The sequence below is a fragment of the Monocercomonoides exilis genome, assembly GCF_001643675.1.
Source record: "Monocercomonoides exilis strain PA203 chromosome Unknown scaffold18-1597598, whole genome shotgun sequence".
Classification (NCBI taxonomy): Eukaryota; Preaxostyla; order Oxymonadida; family Polymastigidae; genus Monocercomonoides; species Monocercomonoides exilis.
This window is the reverse complement of record NW_027150563.1, coordinates 223,982-246,058: the sequence shown is the minus strand read 5'-3', so window position 1 is coordinate 246,058 and position 22,077 is coordinate 223,982. Positions and strand designations below refer to the sequence as shown.

The 22,077-nt window shown below is 32.3% G+C and overlaps 5 protein-coding genes across 5 annotated transcripts; 1 reads left to right on the top strand and 4 right to left on the bottom strand.

Moving 5' to 3' along the window:
- Positions 1-209: 209 nt before the first annotated feature.
- Positions 210-4,135, top strand: MONOS_7062 (putative SNF4; the record flags this gene model as incomplete). Its single annotated transcript, XM_067877358.1, has 8 exons — positions 210-363; positions 425-667; positions 739-902; positions 1,126-1,285; positions 1,481-1,596; positions 1,829-3,233; positions 3,526-3,674; positions 3,738-4,135. 7 exons carry the CDS (start codon positions 210-212, stop codon positions 3,585-3,587), a joined length of 2,304 nt encoding a protein of 767 aa, XP_067728722.1. The 3' UTR covers positions 3,588-3,674; positions 3,738-4,135.
- A 7,434-nt stretch (positions 4,136-11,569) lies between these two features.
- MONOS_13666 (uncharacterized protein) lies at positions 11,570-13,614 on the bottom strand (the record flags this gene model as incomplete). The annotated part of the gene is made up of 2 exons (XM_067866389.1): positions 11,570-13,284; positions 13,413-13,614. The coding sequence occupies 2 exons, from the start codon at positions 13,612-13,614 to the stop codon at positions 11,570-11,572; spliced, it is 1,917 nt and encodes a 638-aa protein (XP_067728721.1).
- A 1,736-nt stretch (positions 13,615-15,350) lies between these two features.
- MONOS_13667 (putative ATP-dependent RNA helicase eIF4A) lies at positions 15,351-16,527 on the bottom strand (the record flags this gene model as incomplete). The annotated part of the gene is made up of 2 exons (XM_067866390.1): positions 15,351-16,229; positions 16,282-16,527. 2 exons carry the CDS (start codon positions 16,525-16,527, stop codon positions 15,351-15,353), a joined length of 1,125 nt encoding a protein of 374 aa, XP_067728720.1.
- Positions 16,528-18,015: 1,488 nt separating this feature from the next.
- Positions 18,016-18,801, bottom strand: MONOS_13668 (uncharacterized protein; the record flags this gene model as incomplete). Its single annotated transcript, XM_067866391.1, has 2 exons — positions 18,016-18,141; positions 18,358-18,801. The coding sequence occupies 2 exons, from the start codon at positions 18,799-18,801 to the stop codon at positions 18,016-18,018; spliced, it is 570 nt and encodes a 189-aa protein (XP_067728719.1).
- A 30-nt stretch (positions 18,802-18,831) lies between these two features.
- Positions 18,832-20,118, bottom strand: MONOS_13669 (uncharacterized protein; the record flags this gene model as incomplete). The annotated part of the gene is made up of 1 exon (XM_067866392.1): positions 18,832-20,118. The coding sequence occupies one exon, from the start codon at positions 20,116-20,118 to the stop codon at positions 18,832-18,834; it is 1,287 nt and encodes a 428-aa protein (XP_067728718.1).
- Positions 20,119-22,077: the final 1,959 nt, after the last annotated feature.

Genomic DNA, 22,077 nt, shown 5'->3' with positions numbered 1-22,077 from the left:
ATATTCCAGACTTTTTCAACTACAAAAATGGGTTTCTTCAAATAATAACATTTTTGCATAAATATAATACTTTTGAATGTTATTGAACACTATGAAAGAAATATTATAACCATAAGAATTTATATTTTTATTTCTTTTAGAAAATTGTTGAAAATAACAATCTTGCTATGCGAGATGAAAGTAAAAGCAATCAAGAAACCGAAAATAATATGCTTAATGCAGATATTAAAAATGAATTAATACCAATTCAGGATTTTTTAAAGTCTCATACAGCTTATGAACTTGTTCCAGAAAGTGGGAAGGTAATAATAATCGATGTCAGTCTTACTATAAGCCAAGCGTTTCATGCATTGCAGGAAAACGGTTTGAACATGTTATTATTCCTTTCTTTTTACTCTTTTCTTTGCTGGTTGCTGATGGATAGGAGTCACTTCAGCTCCTCTTTGGGACAACGAAAGATTAGAATTCATAGGGATGCTTACAGTGACCGACTTCATAGAAATGTTTTTGCATTTATTTGATGAAATGGATGAAGTTACTTTGGAAAAATCACTTCGCACGATTACTATTCGTGAATGGAGGCAGATGAAGAAAAAGAAGCGAAAAGCCATCCTTTTAGCAGAAAGGGGAAAAGAGCCATCAAAATTGCATCAAAATATTTCCATTTGTTTGAATTTATTAAAATTGATTTTTTCTGAGTTCAGCTTAAAAATTTTAAATTCATCGCTAATTTTTTAGCACGGCCTCCATTTATTGTGTGCCATTATGATGCATCATTGTTTAACACAATTGAAGTGCTGTTGCAGCATAAAGTCCACAGATGCCCTCTTTTTGATCCTGCTACGAACACTGTTCTTCATATATTGACTCATGCAAGAATTCTGCGATATTTTGTGTCAAAAGTATGAAACTTTTATTTCAAAATAAAAGTTTTGTTTTTACATTGTTCTTTCTTTCTTTTTTTTTCCCACAAAATTTCCTGTCTGCGTATTTCTTTCTTTCTTTCTTTCTTTCTTTGTAATGTTTGGCTCATTCTTCATATATTTCCCCATCATCCTTTTATCCATAAAAAAAACAAACAAAACAAAACAAAAATGAACGCAAATAAACACAAATAAACAACAGTGGCAAATCCAAACGCCTTTGCTGGACCGGACGCTGCGAGAGCTGAATCTTGGTTCGTATTCGACCGTTGTGTCGATGACGCTTCGTCACAGAACAATCGATGTGTTGAGACAGCTTTCTCTCTCTTCCATTTCGGCTATTCCGCTGGTGAATGAAAACAGTGTGTGATTGAAAGAGGGGGATAAAGTGGAGGAAGAGGAGAAGAAGAAGGAGGATGGAGGCGGATCATGTGAATTATTGTAGAATATTAGTCTTTCTTTTCTTTCTTTCTTTCTTTTTTTAACTATTTTTTTATGATATTCTTCTTTATTTCTTTCGAAAATAACTTTTCTAATACTTTTTTTTGAAATAACAGATGTTGTGGTTGGTCTGTATTCGATGAGTGATGTCCGTTACATGTCATTGGATACACTTTATGCCACATTCTTAAACCCAGTGGAATTAACACTGAAAGACAGATTTATTAAGAATGTTTGATATAAATAAGCTCTTTTTCTTTTTCTCTCCTCTTTTTTATGGAATTGTTTGAATTTGGATTTTTATTTATTTCTTTTTAAACTTTTTGTAATTTCGCATTTTATTTATTTATTTATTTATTTATTTATTTATTTATTTATTTCACATTTCATTTCGTTCTTTTATTCATTCATCTATTCATCTCTTCATCTGTATTATTCTTTATTTTATTTTATTTTATTTTCAGAGCGAACGCCGTCGTCTTCACAAAGCAGCCATCCAGAAATCTTCTCTCTCCATTTCATCTCCTGTTCCTTTTGCATCTGCAGTCTCTCAAGTCTCAAATACATTTTCACTTCGCTCTTCTTCAAATAATCCTTCAAATCCTACCAATTCTTCTAATTCTTCTTCATCTTCCAATCTTTCTTCTTCCACTTCATCATCTTCTTCTCCTTCTCCTTCTCCTTCTATCACTTCTTCTAATCCTTCTGATTCTCCCTCCACCTCCACCACCACCACCACATCCGCATCCGCATCCACCTCAGTTTCTCTTCCTTCTCCTTCTCTTTCTCCTTCTCTTTCTCCTTCTCTTTCTCCTTCTCTTTCTCCTTCCCCTTCAATTTCTTCTTCCATCTCAAAAACTTTCTCATTCATTTCATCTCCTCCTTCTGATTCTCAACAATTTTTGCTCGTTTCTTCTTCTGATGTACCTCCTGAAAAGCCGAAAAAGCAACAGCCAGAAATTTCATCAGAAACAAAAGAGAAATCATTCAGTGCTTCAGAAGGAGAAGCATCAGCAGCTTTTCAATCTATTTCTTCTTCGTTTCAATCTTCCTCTTCCTCCTCCTCCTCTTCTTCTTCTTCAACATCTTCTTCAACATCTTCTTCTTCTTCTCCCATTTCTCCTATTTCTTCCCTTTCTCCATCTCACCCTAATTCTTCCTCCTCCATCCCCACAAACAACGAATCACTTCTCTCTGACTTTTCTTCCTCAGCTTCTCAAACAGAAACACAACACATTCAAGACAACACTTCATCTTCTCAATCATCTGCTGACAAACTGAATGCTTCTTCTCCAGTTGCAAGTGAAGCAATCAGCGTGAACTTTGTGCCAATTGCTTCATCAATGACTTGCCCTTCATCGTCTTCTTCTCCTTCAACATCATCATCATCTTCTTCTTCTTCTTCTTCATTTCCTTCTTCTATTTCTCCTCCTTCTTCCTCTTCACAACCAACTTTTTCACTCACTCTGTCTTCATGGTATGGCTCTCCTCCCTCTTCTCCTCCTCCAACGCAATCTTCTTCCTCTTCTTCTTCCTCTTCTTCCTCTTCTTCTCCCTCCATTCTCAACAACTCAGTGTCTCCTTCTGTTCTCTCAATTGCATCTTCCTCTTCTTCTTCCTCTCCTGCTCCTTCTTCTTCTTCCTCTTCCATTTCCTCTTGTTCTTCTTCTTCTCTTTCTTCATCTCCTTCTCCTTCTCCTTCTCCTTCTCCTTCCTCTTCTCCTTCTTCCTCTCCTTCTGCCTGTGCGGAGCTCTGCTCTGTTGTGCACTGCTGCTCAAGGGATGAGCCTCTGAAGTCTGTTCTGGGAAAGCTGGCAAAGCACAACATCCACAGATTGATTGTGGTTGACAGCCAGAATCGCCTTGATGGTATGGTTTTTTTGATTGTTGTGGGAATGAAGGGAAGGAGAAGAAAGTGAAAGAAAAAATGAAAAATGAAAAATCAAAATGAAAGAGAAGAATATATTGTTTTGTGAAAGGATTTTAAAAAATTGATAAATTTATTTATTTATTTATTTATTTATTTATTTATTTATTTATTTATTTATTTATTTATTTATTTATTTATTTATTCATTCATTCATTCATTCATTCATTCATTCATTTATTCATTTATTGCATAATTTTGTTATATTATTATTTTTTAACTTAAATGATGCAGGCATTATTTCGGTGAATGACATTTTGCGTTTCTTTGTTTGTTCACAGATGGACCAAAAGTAATCCACTTCATATTTGGGGCATAATTTTTAATTTTGTGAAAAAAACATCGATTTGTTCCATACACGAACAACTTTCATTAATTGATGTGTATGTCATTTTAATGAATTCTATTTTTTGAACATGCATCCATTATATTTTTTTGATCGTCAGTTAATAAAAGAATTCAATATTCAAGGATATAGCTGAAATAAACTTTCAAAGAAAATGAAAAGTGTCAATTTGTTAATGCAGAAATACGAATATACAGAAAAGACATGTTGAACCATCACCTAGGAAGCAATTGAAGTTTAAACTTTATTTGTCTGCAATTGAAGGAAACTGCATATTATAGAAACTGACAAATAAATTGAATATAGAGATGTGTTATTTTCATTGAATGAAACAGTCACAACGTCTGTCTTTCATGTTGAATCCATTTTCCAAGTATTTTTCATAGTTGTTTTTGTATCGCGCAGCTGAGAACGTTTGTGTTTATTTCTGTTTTCATTTTCCTTTTACAAACTTATCCCAACAATTGCTTTTTGTTGACTAGGTTTTTTACATAACTCACATCTAACAAGCATTATAAACTGTTCTATATCTTTTTATTTGTTCAATAGTTAAAAAGTCATTTTGATTGATATTCAAACAAAAAGAAAAAGAAACAAAAAAGTCAAGAGCTCACTTATAACATTTTCTATCATGTTTTTATTTATTCATTATATAACATCAAAAAAATAACGAAAATAGAAAAACGATCATGTGCTTTTAAAATTTTGACTTGATATAAAAAAGATGGAGACAGAAAACAAGAACATTTCATTATCACAAGAAAATTATTAATTGTCGATTATAGGATGTTTGTTGAGAATGTTTTGACAGATGCTTCTTAAGTTTATGGACAATTAAATAAAATTTCTTCTGAGAATTAACTTTGATTGACAAAAGAAATGAACTTGTTCATGGATAGCAAACTTGCAGAGATACAGAAAATCAATACTCAATGCTCTGATTGTTTTATAACTTGTATTCTGAAGATATGATTTTTTTTCATAAGGAAAAAACAGCAAAGGCCACCTTCAACAGAAAAGACGGAGATTCAGATACTTCTTGAAGCTCTCACTTCACAAATTATTTTAATGCTTCTTTCGGACATATCAAGATTTTTGGTTTCCTCGGCAATTTAAATTTCACTTGATAAAGAAAGTTAATAATGAATACTGTGAAAGTCACCTCTCCTCTGTAACTCTCATTTAAAGTTCACTTGGATATTTTTTTCGACAGCTGAAAATGAAGCAAAAGCTATTTATGAAGCTTCTGTATAAAAATAATAAAGAGATACTCAAATAGTGTAATGAAACATTTTCTGAAGATATATTTGGACGGGCTCAATCTTTCTTTGAAAATCCACAATCATGTTTATTAACATTGCAAGCATTATTCGAACACAAAGACAAATGAGTAATGATTGTTGGAGTCCAAAATTGTTTGAATCAATTCTCACTCCTTTAATCAATGTTGCAAAAAAAAAAGAAAGCACTTATAAACAGTCGTTCATTAAAGCAACTCAATAACTGGTCTGTGTGTTTGATTTTCTCCGATAGAAATTTTTTCATAATCAATTTTTCTTTATTCATTGGTCAATTATTTTTCAGAAAAATACCACTGAATGATATCTATCAAGATTTCAACAGACTTATCCAGGTCAAATGATCATTCGAATCTGTTATCCATGAGGAACTATGAAATTAACATGTTTTGTTGTGTGTTTGTCCAATTATATCTGTTGATAATTGATAAAGATTCTTATCATCAATGTTTTGAAACAAAGACAATATTTTTTTGAAGATTCAATCTGTTATTGATGGATGTTTAAATTTTAATAGCTTATTGTTAATTTATCATTCTTTTCGATTGAAGATCTTCTATTAGAATTGTTCCTTGTTGTTTGTAACTATGCATGAGTGAGTGTTTGATGGTTCAAAAGACATCGATAAGAAAAAAAAGAAGGTTGAAAATAACAATGCAAAAGGAGATTTTTGTGAAGTGATAGAATGGGATAATAAAAATGGTGGATTGCTGTTGAATATTGTTTGCATAATTATCTTTCAAAGGCTGTGTTGAATGAGATTATTCATCAAAAATGATAACATAACAATCACTGTTTAATTCTGATAAATGCTCTGCCTCTCAGTGTGAAATATGTGACTTTCGTTATATAGAGTATTTCTAACCCAGTTATTCTTTGCATTTCATTTGTTTTCCATTGTGTTCACTCTCTCAAAAATTTTAGAATATTTCAAGATAATACATTTGAATATTATTTAATTTGAAATATACCATTATAAATACATGATAAATACTAATAAAAAAAACGTGTATTCCGACAGGCCTCGCTCAACAAAAAGCAGGCATGCCGCACAGCTGTCAAAAGCTTTGAACGACATGGATTCGGAGGACCCGGAAGGATGCTAAATTCACTTCATCCATCATAGCAAACCTGGAAAATCCTTTCGGGAAGTAATTGAAAGCAATTACAATAGTATGAACACTAATTCAAATTGTTTAATAATAATTGCAAAATAACTTCTTTGTTAATCTGGATTTATTAATGTTTCTGATGTTATTAAAAAGCAAAAATAAACAAACTTCTAGAAAATCTTTCGCATGTACTTTCTGTGCTGAATAGGCATGAAAGGGTTTTGGTTCTCGGTTGTGTGTCAAACATTTTCCCCATGGGAAAACTGGAGAAGAGTGATTGGAATGTTACAAAAAGTGAATTCTATTACTCCCAAAAAGCTTGGAAAGATTTTTTAGCGGAAAAAACAGTTTCTTCAAAAAAACAAAAAAAGGATAATTGCTCCAATTTGAAATGTTTGTCTTTTCTATTTTTTCGTTAACGATAGTTTTCTTGTTTTTTTCTGAAATCAAATAAAGCAAGCCAATTTAATATGGCAGAATCCTGGATGTTGTGCCACAGTTCTTGTAGCTGTGAAAACGGAAGAAAACGAAAAAAACGTATGCTCATTTTCATTTTTCTGAACAATTTGGAATAAAATCAATATTGTTTTTTTATTCACCAACTTTGATCAAAAACTCTTTTGTATTTACTATTTCAGCTGTGAAAAAAAACCATCTGCACGACGATTCGAACGAATCCCAGTCTTGCATTATTTCTTCCGTTCGTGAAAATGATGCGAATTTGAAAAATCAACATGAAGTTGATGTTGATCGAAAAGAAGTCGTCAAAACTTCCTCTCGATCAAAATTTGAAAAGAAAAACGAAAAGAAAATGTTAAAAGATAAAAAAAAAGAAACAGTTTTTTCTCCGACAGAGAAAAGACTGATTGAAAAAACAAAAAAGAATTTATATTTTGAAATGACGAATGAATTGGAAATCAAAATGGCTTATTCTACGTTTTGTAAAAAAACCAAGAATTTCAAGAAAGCCAAGAAAAGGACTGATCTTTGTGATATTTGTGAGAGAGGGAATTTTTTGGAGAAGAAAGAAAAAGAATTAATGAAAAAGAATAAGAAATTAAATGATGAAGAAAAAGAAGAAATAGAATTAATTGAAAACCATAGAAAAATGACAAAATGCCAGCGTGATTATTTTTATCACGTGAAAAATAATATGAAACAAAATGAAGTATCCATCATAATGGACTTCAAAGAGAATTGGGCTTTGCCCATTACAAGAAACGAAACTTGTAAAAATTTTTATGAAAAAAAACAAATTTCACACTTGTGTTTTGTTGTTTTTAAAGTTAATAAATTATTAAAACTTGAAAAATTTTGGTTTAATTTCTTTTCAGAAATTTTATCTCATGATTTTCGATTTGTGTTGGAATCTTTCAAGCAATTATTAAAATTCGATGTTTTCAATGTTGTTTCTTCTTTTCATTTCTTTTGTGATAATGGTCCCCATTTTAGGAACTCACATATATTGCACTTTTTATTATCTAATTCATCTCCAATTTTTTTCAATAAAATTTGTTCTTTGTCATTTTTCGCACAGCACAACGGGAAAAGTGAGTGCGATAGTGAATTTGGGCATTTAACTCGTTTAATTAATAATAAATTAAATGATAATGTTTTATTGACGATTGATGATTTAATTAATTTTTTCGATTCTAATTGCAATTCAAAATATTATGTTAATAATTTTATTAATTTTAATATTGATAATATTTCTATTTCTGATAGTGATACACAGATAACAATGAATGAACAAGATAATCCAACAATTACTCCTGATTTGTCTTTCAATACCAACGGACAAAGAGAAAATGAAACGAAACATATTTTTTTAAAGTTTGTTATATTTTTTTTTATTTAATTTGATCAACATTATTTTGTCCAATAAAACAAAATCTTTATTTAAATATTAAATTTGATATATCTTAATAAATCTGAAAGACATGAAATAGAAGCAGACAGTATCTGGAGTGAATTAATCATCTCTGGAATGAAGAAATTTTTATTTTTCACAAAGAAAAATGGAAAAATATTGTCTTCTCCTCTCAGCAGTATTGATTCTCAGAATTATGCAGAAATAAATTATAGAGAAAGAAAAAGAAAAACCGAAAAGGATAGGAAAGTTTATTTAGGTAATGGAAAGACCGAAAATTCTTTTAATATTGAAATGGATAAAAGTATTGGAAAAAGCGTGAAGAAAACAATAAAGGATAGAATGAATTATTTGAAAGCTTTTAACTATGATTCAACATTATTTAATAATACTTTTTTTTCTGATGACTCATTTAAAGGTGAAGATTCAAACTGCTCCATTGAAAGCGAATCAGGTATGTTAGGTATGCAAGAAACAAACATTTCTCCAAAGAATTGCTCTATTCATTTTCAAACCATAAATAATAATACACATTTCAATTCTTTTAATTTAGATAGCACTGAAGGTCATGATAATTCTTCAAATTTGTCTTATATGTCAAAATTTTTTTGAAAAGTTCCTTTTGTTTTATTTTCAAATAAAGAAAAAATTTTATATTTTGATCAAATTTCTGTTCCCACTTACGAAACTTCACTTTAAATAAAACAATAACATTGTCAAGATTGTGTCTTCATGACAGCATAATATGGTGAGTTGAAACAGAAATTTTATCGAAATATGAAATTTTTTCTTTATTTGAAAATTAAACAAAAGGAACTTTTCAAAAAAATTTTGACATATTTTTATTAATTCAAATTCAGCAATAGACGGCAACTCCACAATGGAGGAAGATTTCTAAATATATATTACTTTTTTTTATAAAGTCCATTTTTTGAAGTCTTGCTTATCCAATGATAACTGTTTTTTTCAGTTAAAGGACTAAACTGAATCCTTCCTATTTTTTTTCAAATATTATTTGGATAAAAATTTGCAGGCCTTGGGTCCAGATTCAGTTTCCCAGGAGACTTTCAAAAAATGGACCGGATAAAAAAATATGTGTGAATAATTTCACATCATGCCAAAACCAAGTGAATATACTTTAATATTTATCATTATAATGAATAGTTTTTTTTTCTGATCAAAAAATTTTCTTTTTTTTCATTTTCGGTTTTTATTTCATTTTTTTTTGTATTTGTTTTTTAGGTTTTCTTTATAATAAATTAATTGATTTTTTTCTATATTTATTTATTTATTTCCATTCATTAGGCGTAACATTATGGGTGGAACAAAAGTCAGAAAGAGCGAAATACTGTCCCATTTTAAACCTTTATTACAAAAGTTTAATGGGAGATAATTGTTTGAACATCAAATTCATTTATTTTGAAAAATGTTAATTGTTTATTTATCTTTTTAAAAAAAAAATACCTTCGGAAAGCATTTTTAGACAATTTTAAAACTTTAATATATCAAATTGAATATTTTGAAGTTATTTTTTCAAATAAAAAAAATTCAAAGTTTTTGATTGCAAAATGCTTTTGTTAATTGATATGAAATCCATTGTTGTCTTCAATACACTTTTGCAAATAGATTAAATCAAGTTGTATGTATTAGGTTAAGATACGACGAATCACAAATAATAAAATGCAATATATAAGAATTTTTCAACAAAATAAAAATATTTCATCATTTGCAAAAAATTTCCATATGTGTGATTATTTTTAAAATTAATTTTTTTCTAAGAAAAATTTCAATTTTCATTTTTAATTATGATTTTATATCAATGAATATAGATAAGAAATAACTTCAACACAAATTATTTCTGTCTTTCTTTCACATCAAAGGATGTTTTTTGATTCAATAAAATAAATAAAACATTTCAATAATAATCCTTTTCTCGAATTAAAAAATTTTTATAATTGTTCACACCCCGAAAAAAGTTATGTTTTCAAAAATTACAGCGAAACTTGTGTGATTATTTTTGAACTTATATTTTTTCATTCAAAAATTCTTGTCCGAGATTTTTGATTGAATATTAACTAAAAAACACTGAGAAGTGAAAATACTAATTAAAAATATTTTCATCTTCATTTCAGTTTGAACATTTGTTTTTGAAATGGTTTTCATGAATTTTATCAATAAAATACTAAATCTCCATTCAATGACAAACAACCTTTGAAAAATCAACATCACGAAAAAAGTTATGTTTTCAATTATTATCACACAATAAATAAAATAGTTAAATCAAAACCTAGATCTTTTTGATTTATTGTCAAGAATATTAACTAAAAACGATATTCAGGAACTTTTTTATCAAAAGTGTGGTTCATTGTTGACTATTTTTTTTTTTTATTTTGACAATATTTTATTAAAATTTTGTTTTTTTATTGTGTTTTGCATCATAAATCAATATTTTGTTCAAAACAAAAAAATCCACTTTTTTTTTATGAAATAAAAGATGAATGTCAATTATTAGATAAAAAATGAAATGAATTTGTGCAAAATAAACTGAAAAAGTTTTTTTTACGTTGTTTTTGAAGAGTTCATCATTTTTCAAACTTTTCAAATAAACAGTCGAAATTTATTTATCGAATAATGAAGAAACAAATATGACTCATTTTTAGGTTAACTGTAACAAAGTGGGTGATAATAATTGAAAACATAACTTTTTTCGTGATGTTGATTTTTCAAAGGTTGTTTGTCATTGAATGGAGATTTAGTATTTTATTGATAAAATTCATGAAAACCATTTCAAAAACAAATGTTCAAACTGAAATGAAGATGAAAATATTTTTAATTAGTATTTTCACTTCTCAGTGTTTTTTAGTTAATATTCAATCAAAAATCTCGGACCAGAATTTTTGAATGAAAAAATATGATTTCAAAAATAATCACCTAATTATTTAATTAATAAAATAATTATTCGGTTGATAATCATGTTGAATTGAGCAAAGATCTTCAGTAAAAGTTTTGTAACATTTATTTCTCGTCATGAATGAACAAGTTCTCACGAAAACTCACTTCAACGTTATCGCAACTTTCATTACAACGAATTCAAAATGCGGAAAACCTTTCATATTGTTTTTCCGAATTTTGAAAAAAATCAATCGATAATGCAAGATTAATTACAATCTGTTTTTCATGCAAAAATAATGGAAAATTTCAAAAATAGAACAAAATACATGATGTTCGAATGATTAACATACAAAGCCAATGGAAAACGATAAACAAAAATATGTGAATAACAAAGAGAAACAATAAATAATTAACAGACACAGAAACATAAAGCAACTTCTCCATCATTTTCAGAATTCCATTAAAAACTAATGAAATAACAAAGAAAAAAACATATTAATAAAAAACCTTCAAAATATCAGCTATGACTCATAAATGTAAACAATAACTTACGCAAATATTAATCTCTTTACACCCGAAATAATTAACAATGTTGAAATTTTATACAAATAATGCGTTGCTCTTCAATTGATTTCACATATCAAACCAGTCAAAATAAATGAGTTAATTTCTTTTTGCATCATTCACAAGCTCTCTTCTGCATATCCGCTTTTGTTTTTATTGATAACTGTTCTCAAGATCTTCGTTCTCTTCCTCCTTTTCACACTACTACTTCTTCTTCTTCTTCAGAAAACTCATATGGATCAGTTGGGTGTTCTTCATCTGAAAGCTCATGAAGTGCATGTTCCCACATTTCCGTTCTCATCTCATATTTCGCATCGTCTCTTCTCTGCTTTCTTTTCTTCCCTATTTCTCGAAATCCTTCTTCCTTCTTCATCTTTTTCAGCACTTTTCCTTTGTTTCTCTTCCTCATTCTGTTCGTCTGCACCCTTCTCCACTTGTGCTTTGCCCGATATTTTCGTTTGTGACTGAAAAATCTGCTCGAGTAATTACAATCAAAAAAGGGAATCACCCTTTCCATTTTCTTTTTCCACGACCCATCTGGCTCCTGCACCCATCTGATCTCTTCGTCTTCATTGAACAATATCGTTTCTGAATGGGTATTGAAATAATAATACCAATCATGAAAGATGGAGCTGTCACTTTCGTCAAATGACATCTCCAACTCGGAAAATGAAGATGAATCGCTGTGAGCTGATGAATCAGGATCCAATACTTCATATTTCATTTTTCTGTTATAGAAATACAACGAATTTGATTGCCCAAGGAAATCTTCGTTCGCATACCTCCCCCTCACAACAGTGCGATTGTGCAATGAGAGAGCCTCGCTGCGAGTTAGTGTGACAAAGTTACTAATCAGTTCGTACCACAAAAATGGGACCTCTGTAAGTGGCGGTTGCGTGCGGTACTTCGAAATAGAAATTGCGTTCAACAGGTCTCCGTACCCTTCTTCTTCAAGCATATCTCGAAGCGCAGAAATGTCCGCTTGAAAGAATACAGGGCTAATCCTTCCAAAGAATCCATACAACGGTTTCTGCATGAACCTAAAACAAGGCCGAGTGATTGCTGTTTGTATCATATCCCCTACAAAACACAGCCATGTCCGATATTTGTAATCTCTGCTATATTTCCCTCTCATCAGAAGCTCGCAAATGGTTGACACAACTCCAGAAAGCATATCCCTCACTTTGCTTCTTCCTTCGTTACATCCTGTACGAATTATAGCAAAAAGAAGCTTCATTGCCCTTTCATCATTATCTTGGTTTTGATTAATGTGCGTAACTACAACAATGCTGCGAATCATCTCGGTGTTGTAAAAAAGATTCAAAAATCTTGACCGTCTCTTCCTTTTCAAGTTTTCCACTTTGCTCTCTTCGTCTGCGATGTCTCTTCTCTCTCCGAGATATTTCTTCCCAAAGCAGCACAGTTCGAGCGTCTTCATCGCAGTGTCCTTCATCATTTTATGAACGTCACGCCACACCTTTCCCCATTTCATGTTCACTGCCTCTCTCACTTTTTCATTTCTGATGCAAATGCACTCTTTTCCATCACCACAAACACATTCGCGCCAACAGCAAAGCGCGTCACAGGCTGTATCAAATGCAACATCTCCAAATGCTTCTTCATCCTCAATGTACGGAGATTTTGAGCCATACAACCCGTCAAGAAAACTTTTCTTTACCCTCCAATTACACCAGTCGTGCGCTAACGCATCATATCCCTCTTGCTCCTGGTCAATGTGTTCTTCTTTGTCTTTCTTTCGAATCGCATTGTCCAAGCACAACACCAACCTCAATAGCATCCCTTTTGAAAACCCCGACAAGCTCAGTCTTTCGCTTTTGCTTTCGCCATGCTGCTTGAGAACGTGAAATATTCGCTTTTTCAAAATTTTTTTGTTGTCCAACAAAATTCGACCTGTATAAGTATATGAAGAACAAAAAATGTAAAATAAGAAGAAAAAAAGCAACTATTTTCATTGTGCAAACTCAATAATCTCTGATAAGACCAAGGTTCCGAATTCATTGCAAATAAATGGAACAAACATTCATCTGCCAGTATCAATTTTTCCTCGTTTTGCTTTTCCGGTAATGCTTTGTCCAAATTGAATAAAACAATCTGCTCTTGTGCGCCTACTCTCATTTCGCTGAAAATCCTTCCATATGCAACAACACGAAACAGAAGCTCAATAACAGGAACAGCTTCGTTAAATGATTTCTGCGGCAAATTGAAAAAATATATTAACATATCCTCAATCAACTTGGGAAAGTCAAGGTTTAAAAGAATTTCGAATGCAGGATCATCACGTCTAAATTTCGTCAAACTGTAGCAGTGCTTCAGTACGCACACCAATCCATTGAGAAGCAACTGAAGCTCCTTTTGCTTATTGTTACATTCCACGATTGCCCTTCGCAAAAGTTTAAAAGGATATTTCTCGCAATTCGGAGATTGGGAAGAAAGAAAACTTGACAATTTTTCAATCAGCTTCTTTGGCAAAGCTCTTTGAGTTTCTGCATAAAAGAATCGTGCACAATCCAAATATTGCTCAATATCTGCAAAACAAAATAATTAAATAAAAAAATAATTCAAAAATCAATGAAAACTAACATTGTTTCTAACCTGCTCTAAAATCTTTATTCCATTTAAGCATGCAACAAATTTTCAACGCTTAAAGTTTCTGCACCCCAAAGCAGATAAACTTTTATTTCTGTCAAAAACTTTATTATGTTCTCATCAAAATAAAATGTGGGTGAAATCGCTGTTTCATTTTTTGAAAACGTTATTCCACCTATATACAAAATATCATTTGCAAAAGAAATGGAAAAATATTAATAAACAGTATTCTGTCACGTTATAACTACATGAAAAGGTTTTTTTTTCTACATGAAAAACAAAATAAGAAAATAAACATCACAGACAAGTTTAGAAATAAAATCAAAACGAAATAGTGAAAGTCTAAATAAGCTTTAATAATAATAATAATCATTTGTATCGCTCTATCGCTGAAACTTTGTTGAACAATGGGAACAGCAGAAAAGAGTGAGAGAAAGAGAAAGAAAGAGTAACCTTTAGGAATAGTTCAGTTTTATTTTTTTCTTTTTCATTGAATTTTTCTCTGTTGGTTGCTTTCATGTTTTTGATTTCTTTTCATTTGGAATTCCATCACTTTCCACCTCTGTTTGAAGATGATTCACATTTATGAATGAAACACAGAAAATGCTTTATCGGATGCCTATCTTTTGAAATGACTCATGGATTTGAAAAAAGCAAGAGAAAGCATTTTATGTTTTTGAAACGTTGGTATTTTCAAAGAAGAAATATTGTCCTGCCATCAAATATGAAACCAATAAATTGGATATTCTGAAATGAAAAAGATGAAATCAGGTGAGATGTGAAAATCACTCTTGAAAATGAGAAACAACTGTTGAGTTCCATTTGCTGATGCAATTTGTTGAATAATCTTCTAAATTTTCGTCATTCATCTTCTTTATTGACATCAAAAATTGAAATGATGGCAACTGATGAAGAAGTTGTTTGAAAACCGAAGATGAGAATGAAAAGTTGCTTATTGGGATTTGTGAATGCTATCTTTGTATTGACGAAAGTTTTTCTTCAACAAACCGATTTCCAGTTTGTGATTCTTGTCTTTTGAAAGTTGTGTTGAAGAAAGAATAAGAGAAGGAGTAAGCAATCTGATGGTTTTTATTTCTTTCTTTTTCTTTTCAGATGACTATTTCCATTTTCGTTATATTTGAATGAAACATTCATCCAATATCCAACAAGTATCAAGCAAACAAAACAATTTCCTCAACAATTCTTCATCTTTTCTTCATGTGATTTTTCTCTCTTCTATCAATACTCATTTGCTTATTTGCCTTTTATTCATTCTCATCTCCATCATTTCTTCATCTTTTTCTTTTCTCATTTTTTTCTTTCAGAAATCTGAGATTTCCCTTTCCTTCTTTCTCTCACCATTTTCTCTTTTATTTCAGCTGCAGCAGTTCTTTGATATTTGCTGGCATTTCCTCAATTTTCATTCCATAGAATTCCTGAATGTCTTTCAGCATCTGCACATCTTCTTCTGTGACCAGATTGATGACAAATCCTTTTTTTCCAAAACGAACTGATCTTTCAACTCTTCGAATATATGACTCTTTCTCCATTGGCAAGTCATAGTTCACAACAAGCGAAATCTGTTGAACATCAATGCTACATGACAACAAATCGGTTGTTACAAGCACTCTGTTTTTCCCATCTCTGAAATCTTGCAGAATACGGTTTCTGTCTTCTTGCTCCATTCCACCATGAAAGGAACTGACTGTGAACTTTCTGCTCCGAAGATCTTTGGTGATATAGTCCACTTTGCGCCTGGAGTTGCAGAAGATGACACATTGTGCGACCTGGACCGAATCGAAAAGGTCGAACAGTGCTTCCTCTTTGAATTCTTCTTTTTCAACAGCCACATAGAATTGGCGCAGCCCGTCAAGTGTGAGCTCATCACCAGGAACCAAAATTTGAACAGGATCGTTCAGAATCTGGCGTGTAATCTCAATGATTTCTTGGGGCATTGTTGCACTCAAAAGAACTGTTTGTGTATTTTTCGGCAAATTTGAGTTGATTTCAACAATCTTATCCTTAAACCCTTGAGAAAGCATTTCGTCAGCTTCGTCGAGCACAAATATTCTCAGATGAGAAATATCAATGATTTCAGAACGAATCATATGTACCACTCTCCAAGGCGTTCCAACAATTATGTGTTGAGGTGCTTCGGCAACTTTCCTTGATGTTTCACTGATGGCTTCTCCTTCAACAACTCTCAAAATGTTGAGTCCTTTCATGAATCTCGCTATTTTTGAAATGACCTTTAAAAACATGTTTTAATATCATAAAAAAATTCATTTGAAAAAAACAAACGTTGTGCGTTTGCATTGCAAGTTCACGAAACGGAAAAAGAATCAACGCTTGTGTGAAGTGGTAAGAAGGATCCACTTTCTGCAAGCAAGCAATTGAGAAAGCGCTTCTTTTTCCTGTTCCAGATTGGGCTTGAGCAAGAAGATCACACCCTCTAACAATTGGAAGGATTGCTTTTTGCTGAATAAGTGATGGAGTCTCAAAGCCATATGAATAAACTCCGCAAAGCAATTCATCTTTCAAATGCATTTCCTCAAATGATTTGCACAATTCATACGAAGTTTCCTCAGTTTCCTTGTCCCCTCCCGTCAAAAATCAACACGCTGAACTGAGGAAGAAGGTGAAGGACATGGTGATTGTCTTCGAAAAGGAAAACACATTTTTTTTGGTGATGAGAACATTTCCCAAAGTTCAATGAATGAAAAATATGTCGCAAATAAAATAACAAATGTGAATAAAAAAAGAAATGACAAATAGTCACACGTTGTTGCAATATTGAAAGAAATAACTGATTTTGAATCGAGAACAAACAATTTTTGTTATGGGTGTTTTGTTTCAAACCATATTTTCTTTTCATGAGAAGAAAAATTTCAGATAAATTTTTTGTGTTGAATATTTTTCAACCAATATCGTTATCTTTTTTATTCATAAAATCACACGAAAAATAATTCATTGTTATTGAATGAAAAGATTGTTCCATTTGAAACTTCTTTTTACTAATTGAAAAGAAATTCGAAGAATTTCAAGAATGAAAAACATATTCTTCAAAAACGAACACACACTTTTATTTCTTTAATGAGTTTGCCTTTCTCAATGTATATGGAATAAAATGTTATTGCGAAATCAAAAGGTGTTTGTGAACATTCTTCAAAAATGAGAAAAGAATAAAAACAATCATACAAAAAAATTCAATTGTTTTCTATTTTTCATAAAGATATATTAAAATTGAAAAAATAGAAGAAGAAACATTTGTTTGAAGATAATGCAAAAGTTTTGAAGCACAGAAAACATTCAAGAAATGGAATTGCAAGGTATTTCACAATAACTTATTTGAAATGCCACAAACAAAAAAGGTGATTGAAAAAGAAAAAGAATAGAAAATCAACTGAATGGGTTTTGTGATTGTTTTCAAAATGAATGTGATTTCAATTTGCTTTTTTTGCCATTTGGAAGTTTTCTAAAAAAAAAATGAAATGGACAAAAAGAATTTGTTCTTGCCCAGCGGAAGTGATGAGTGCAATACTTGCTTATTTGACTTCATTGATTTCACTGAGAACATTGATTTTTCTCATTTCAAAAATGATCTTTGAAAATGAAATGGAAAATCGATTCTTATATGACATATCAACATCAAAAGACTTTCATTCAGAACGTCCCATCTGCATCCCAATAAAACAATTGACTTGGATATTTCTCACCACAAGACTTGTTCAAATAGGATCAGAAGATGCGACTGAGAACGAACTGAATTTTGAAAGAAAAGAGTCAATTGAAGTGGCAGTTTTGGAAAAAAAGAAAAAGAAAAAGACGAACGAAGAAAGAAGAAGGAAGAAAATAAATCAAAGAAATGAACTGACTTTGCTTGAGTGTGGCAGTTGTTTTGTTGAATCCAATTCTTTCTTCAAACGATGTTGGAAATCGCTTGGCAACTGAAAAACAAAGCAAACAGACAGACAAATCAATCACTTCAAAAACCCTTTCATGAACACCCAACTGTGAACAGTTCAAGCTGGATGGCTAAGTCTCGTTGCCTTCCTGCTCTTCAGAAGCTCGCTGCAAGATCTTCTGCAGAATCGCCATTTTGCGCTCTTGCTTCTCTTTTTCACTCGCCAAAGAGGCACCCAACAAGACAGACTGCTTCTGCTTTCAAATGAGCACAAAACACACAAAACAATAAGCACAGCATTGAAAATGAAAATAATTCGAAAAATGAATGGAAATATAAACAAATACATATTTCAACACATTCAAAATTGTCATTCAAAAGCAAATGTTCAAAAAAAAATGAAAAAGAAAAAGAAAATTGAAAGAGAGAGAGAGAGGGAAAGAATGAAAGAAAGAAATAAACAAAAGAATAACCTGTTTTGTCTGTGAAGGAGATCTTGTCTTTTTCTTGAGGCTTCTTTCTTTGCTTTTGGTTTTCGTGTTCCTCTTTCGGCTGCTCAAATTCATTTGCTCTTTCTCTCTTTCCCTCCCAATCCTCGTCGAGTTTTTGAACTTCGCCTTTCCTGAAATCAGCAAAAAATCTTTCTCCCCTTTTGTCTCTGCCCTTTCCCAGCCTCCACACACCCCTCCTCTCTCATTCCATCCTGTGTGCTTCCTCATCGCTGAACTCGTTACTGAACCCGATTGTGTTTTCAGAGGCGAGCCAAAATAGGCTCCTGGTGCTGCCAGTGACGAAGAACCACAAAACTCCACAGAGCTGCCAAGTGCATGCTCATGCACAATATCATCATCATCACCTTCTTCTTCTTCCTTTTCATCAGTTTCATGTGAAATACCATTCATTCTCTCTTTCTCCATCCCAATCACTGCACTTTCGCTCAGAGGCATTCATCCGTCTTCCAACACATCTGTCTGCTGTGCCTGTGCAACACTCTGCTCAGCTGTGCTTTGGCTGTACTGAATGAATGAATGCGTATTCACGAAGGAAGAGGAGGAAGAAGAAGATAATGATGAAGGATTGTTGTCATCTTTGGCAGAAGCAGAAAACGTGCTCACTCCATCAGAAATATCAGTCGAGCCAACAGCATTCGATCTGGATGGAAGGCCATCTTCAAGAAGAGTCGAAATGTCGTCTTCTGGAAAAAGATTGACTTTTTGCTGTGTTTTTGTCGAGGAAGACAGCAGAGAAGCAATGGGAGAAGACGCAAACATGTTTGGATGTGCAGAAGGATCAAGTGCAACACCCGATGAAATGAATTGGGCTGATCTCCGAGGAAGCTGTGGATGTTCCAAAGAAGAAGAAGAAGAAGAAAGTGATGATGATGATGAAATGATCTCTTTCTCTCTTTGTGAGTGAAAGAAAAGATCAGCTGGAGGAGAATGATGCTTGACTGCTCTGAAAAAGGCATCTTCTTCGAGAGGCGAAATGGAAGAATTGTTAAAAGAAGAAGGAGAGGAAGAGGAAGAAGTGGAGGAAGATCCAGCTGTTTGTTGTTGCTTCTCTTTCATACGAAGAAGCTCACTTCCTGAATGCGAAGGCAGTGTCATCGATAAAACTGGGTCTTCAACTGAATGCAACGAAGAGCGAGGGGAGGCGTGTGTTTTGTGCAGATGGGGAGATTGGAGAGAAGAAGAAGAAGAAGAAGAAGATGTTGATGATAAATGATTGATACAATCCCTATTGTCCTGACTATCTGTTCTTCTCCCTTCTTTTCCTTCTTTTCCTTCTTTTCCTTCTTTTCCTCTGCCATTCTCAGATGCCGATGGAATGGCAAGACCAGACGAAGCTGAGGCAAGTCGCGAATACGATGTCAAAAACACAGAGTTTCTGCCATAGGCTCTGTCTTCAGGTGCATTTTGCCTCTTTTTGGATTCAAATTTGTTGGAATGTTGAGGAATCTGCCTCTTTTCATCGAAATCTCCCTGCCTCTGTTGTTTCTGTGAAAAGTCTGTTGCTTCACTCGTGTCTTTCTCCTCTTTCCATCTTCTATCCTCTTCCAGTCTGTCATCAAATGCCATCCTTTCTCCAGACTGGCTGTCAAACCCAAACAGAATTGTCTTCTTCTTTTCTGTTGACTTTTGTTCTGCCTCATGAAATTCTTCTTCATCTTTTGTTTTGTCTGTTTCATCTTCCCCTCGAAATTCTTCCTTGTTTTCTGATGTCTCAAGCTGCATTTCATTTTCATCTTGAGTTTCTTCCTCATTTTCACAAGGAAAAAACTTCTCAATCTCTTTCTCTTTCTCTTCTCCTCCCCTTCATCATTTTCTTCTTCATCTTCTTCTGTTGGATCATCATTCAGCTCAGCAACCAATTCATCTTCGATATTGGCTTTCCTTCTTGTCTGTTTCATCCCATCCTTTTTGGAATTGTCAACTTTCCTATCTTTTGGATTCTTCTGCTGCTTCGAAATGTGCTCTTGTCCCAACAAATCACATGTGGCTCTTCCTTTTCCATTCAGCGAATTCCTTCCTTCTTCTCCTTCTCCTTCTTCTTTTTCTTCAATGTTTGTTGATTTCTGTGTCTTCTTCGACTCCTTCTACTGTGTCTGCTGCTGCTGCTGAGGTGAAGGCAAAAACTGAGGAGGGAAAAGAAATGGGTAAAATGGAGGGTATCCAAAGTGCACTGAAGGATGATTGAATGGTTCCTGTTGTTTTCTGCATTCTGTTGAATATGAAGAAGAAGAGGTGTTTGAGGCTTTTCCTTCCATGTTGTTCAAATTGATGAAGATTTCATGAGAAAAGTCTGATGATGTTTGAAGAAGAAATATTTCAAGAGCAATGATTTTCTCTTTTCGTTTCCAGCTGAACTTTGTCGCATTCACAAATCAACAAACTTACACGAATCTTCACTTTTTCTTCGATTCCTTCTTTCTCATCCAAATCGATCTTTTTCCTCCTCTTATCCATCTCTTCACTTCCAAGCAATGTTGCTGCATATTGCCTTCTTCAATCATCATCAGCATCAATTCCATTCCCACTCAGAATTGTCTCAACCATTCAATTCAGTCCTTAAGATCAGCATGAAATGAATAATTGTCCTTCCATCTGATTCTGCCCTTTTGCGTGTTATTTTCACATTATGTTTTCCAAGGCTCATCATAATCTCTTTTCTTCGAAAGTCTTTTTCTGTTCTTCAATTATTCTTTGCCTTTCTTCCCAACTTGAAATAATCTTCAACATAAAAGAATTCTGTCAATATAAATTTAAAACTTTAGGCATTTGCCTTTGAACTTCCATCGAACCTGAAAAGAATATAAAGATAAAATTAGATTGTGAAATCACCATTGAAAAAAATCAAAAAGATGAAATATTCAAATCAAACAAACGATAAACACATATTCAATGAAAAAATATCCCTAACTGAAATGTCAAAGCCTTTTCCAAAAAGTCTCTCTTTTTTGGCCATTTCATCCATTTGAAAACTCTCAAACGATAAAAGTTGTGTCTCTTTCAGACAAATACACAAAATAAATCAAAACAGTAACAAAATAACCCGTGCCACTCCATTAATTAAAAGAATGCACAAACTCCATTTCTTTGAATTATAATGTCCATATCATCCAAAATGAAAATAAAAAAAATATTAATTTCATAAAATACTCAATGGATCTGATGATTGCAATAAAGAACTTCAAAAAAGACAAACAAACACAAGGAAAAAATATGTGTGAAAGAGAAGCAATATTTTCATCGCTCGGATCTCTTCTCTTCACTGGATAAATGTAAGTTATATAATTAAAATGAATTTCGAACAGTTGCTTTGAAAGAAATATGTTCATCCTGGTCATACGCTATTTAAAAAAATTCAATTGCGTCTCAGCTGAATTTCATCACATTTCTCAATGAAAAAACAAAAATATAAAAATATCATTTATTTCTTACAATTCATTTTTTATTTTTCTCAGGATCGAACAAACAAGATATTGAAACACATCAAAAACCTATCACAGTTAATAATAAAAAAATAAATAGCGAATACAATATCTCCAAGAACAAAAAAAATAGAAAAATGAATTCAATTTTTTTTTGTTGATATGTACCCATACTAATAAAGCAAAAACGAAGAAAAAAAAGAAAGCGCCTTCTTCGTGTGGATTGATCCCCATGCTGTCATTAATATGTTGGCTTATTGGC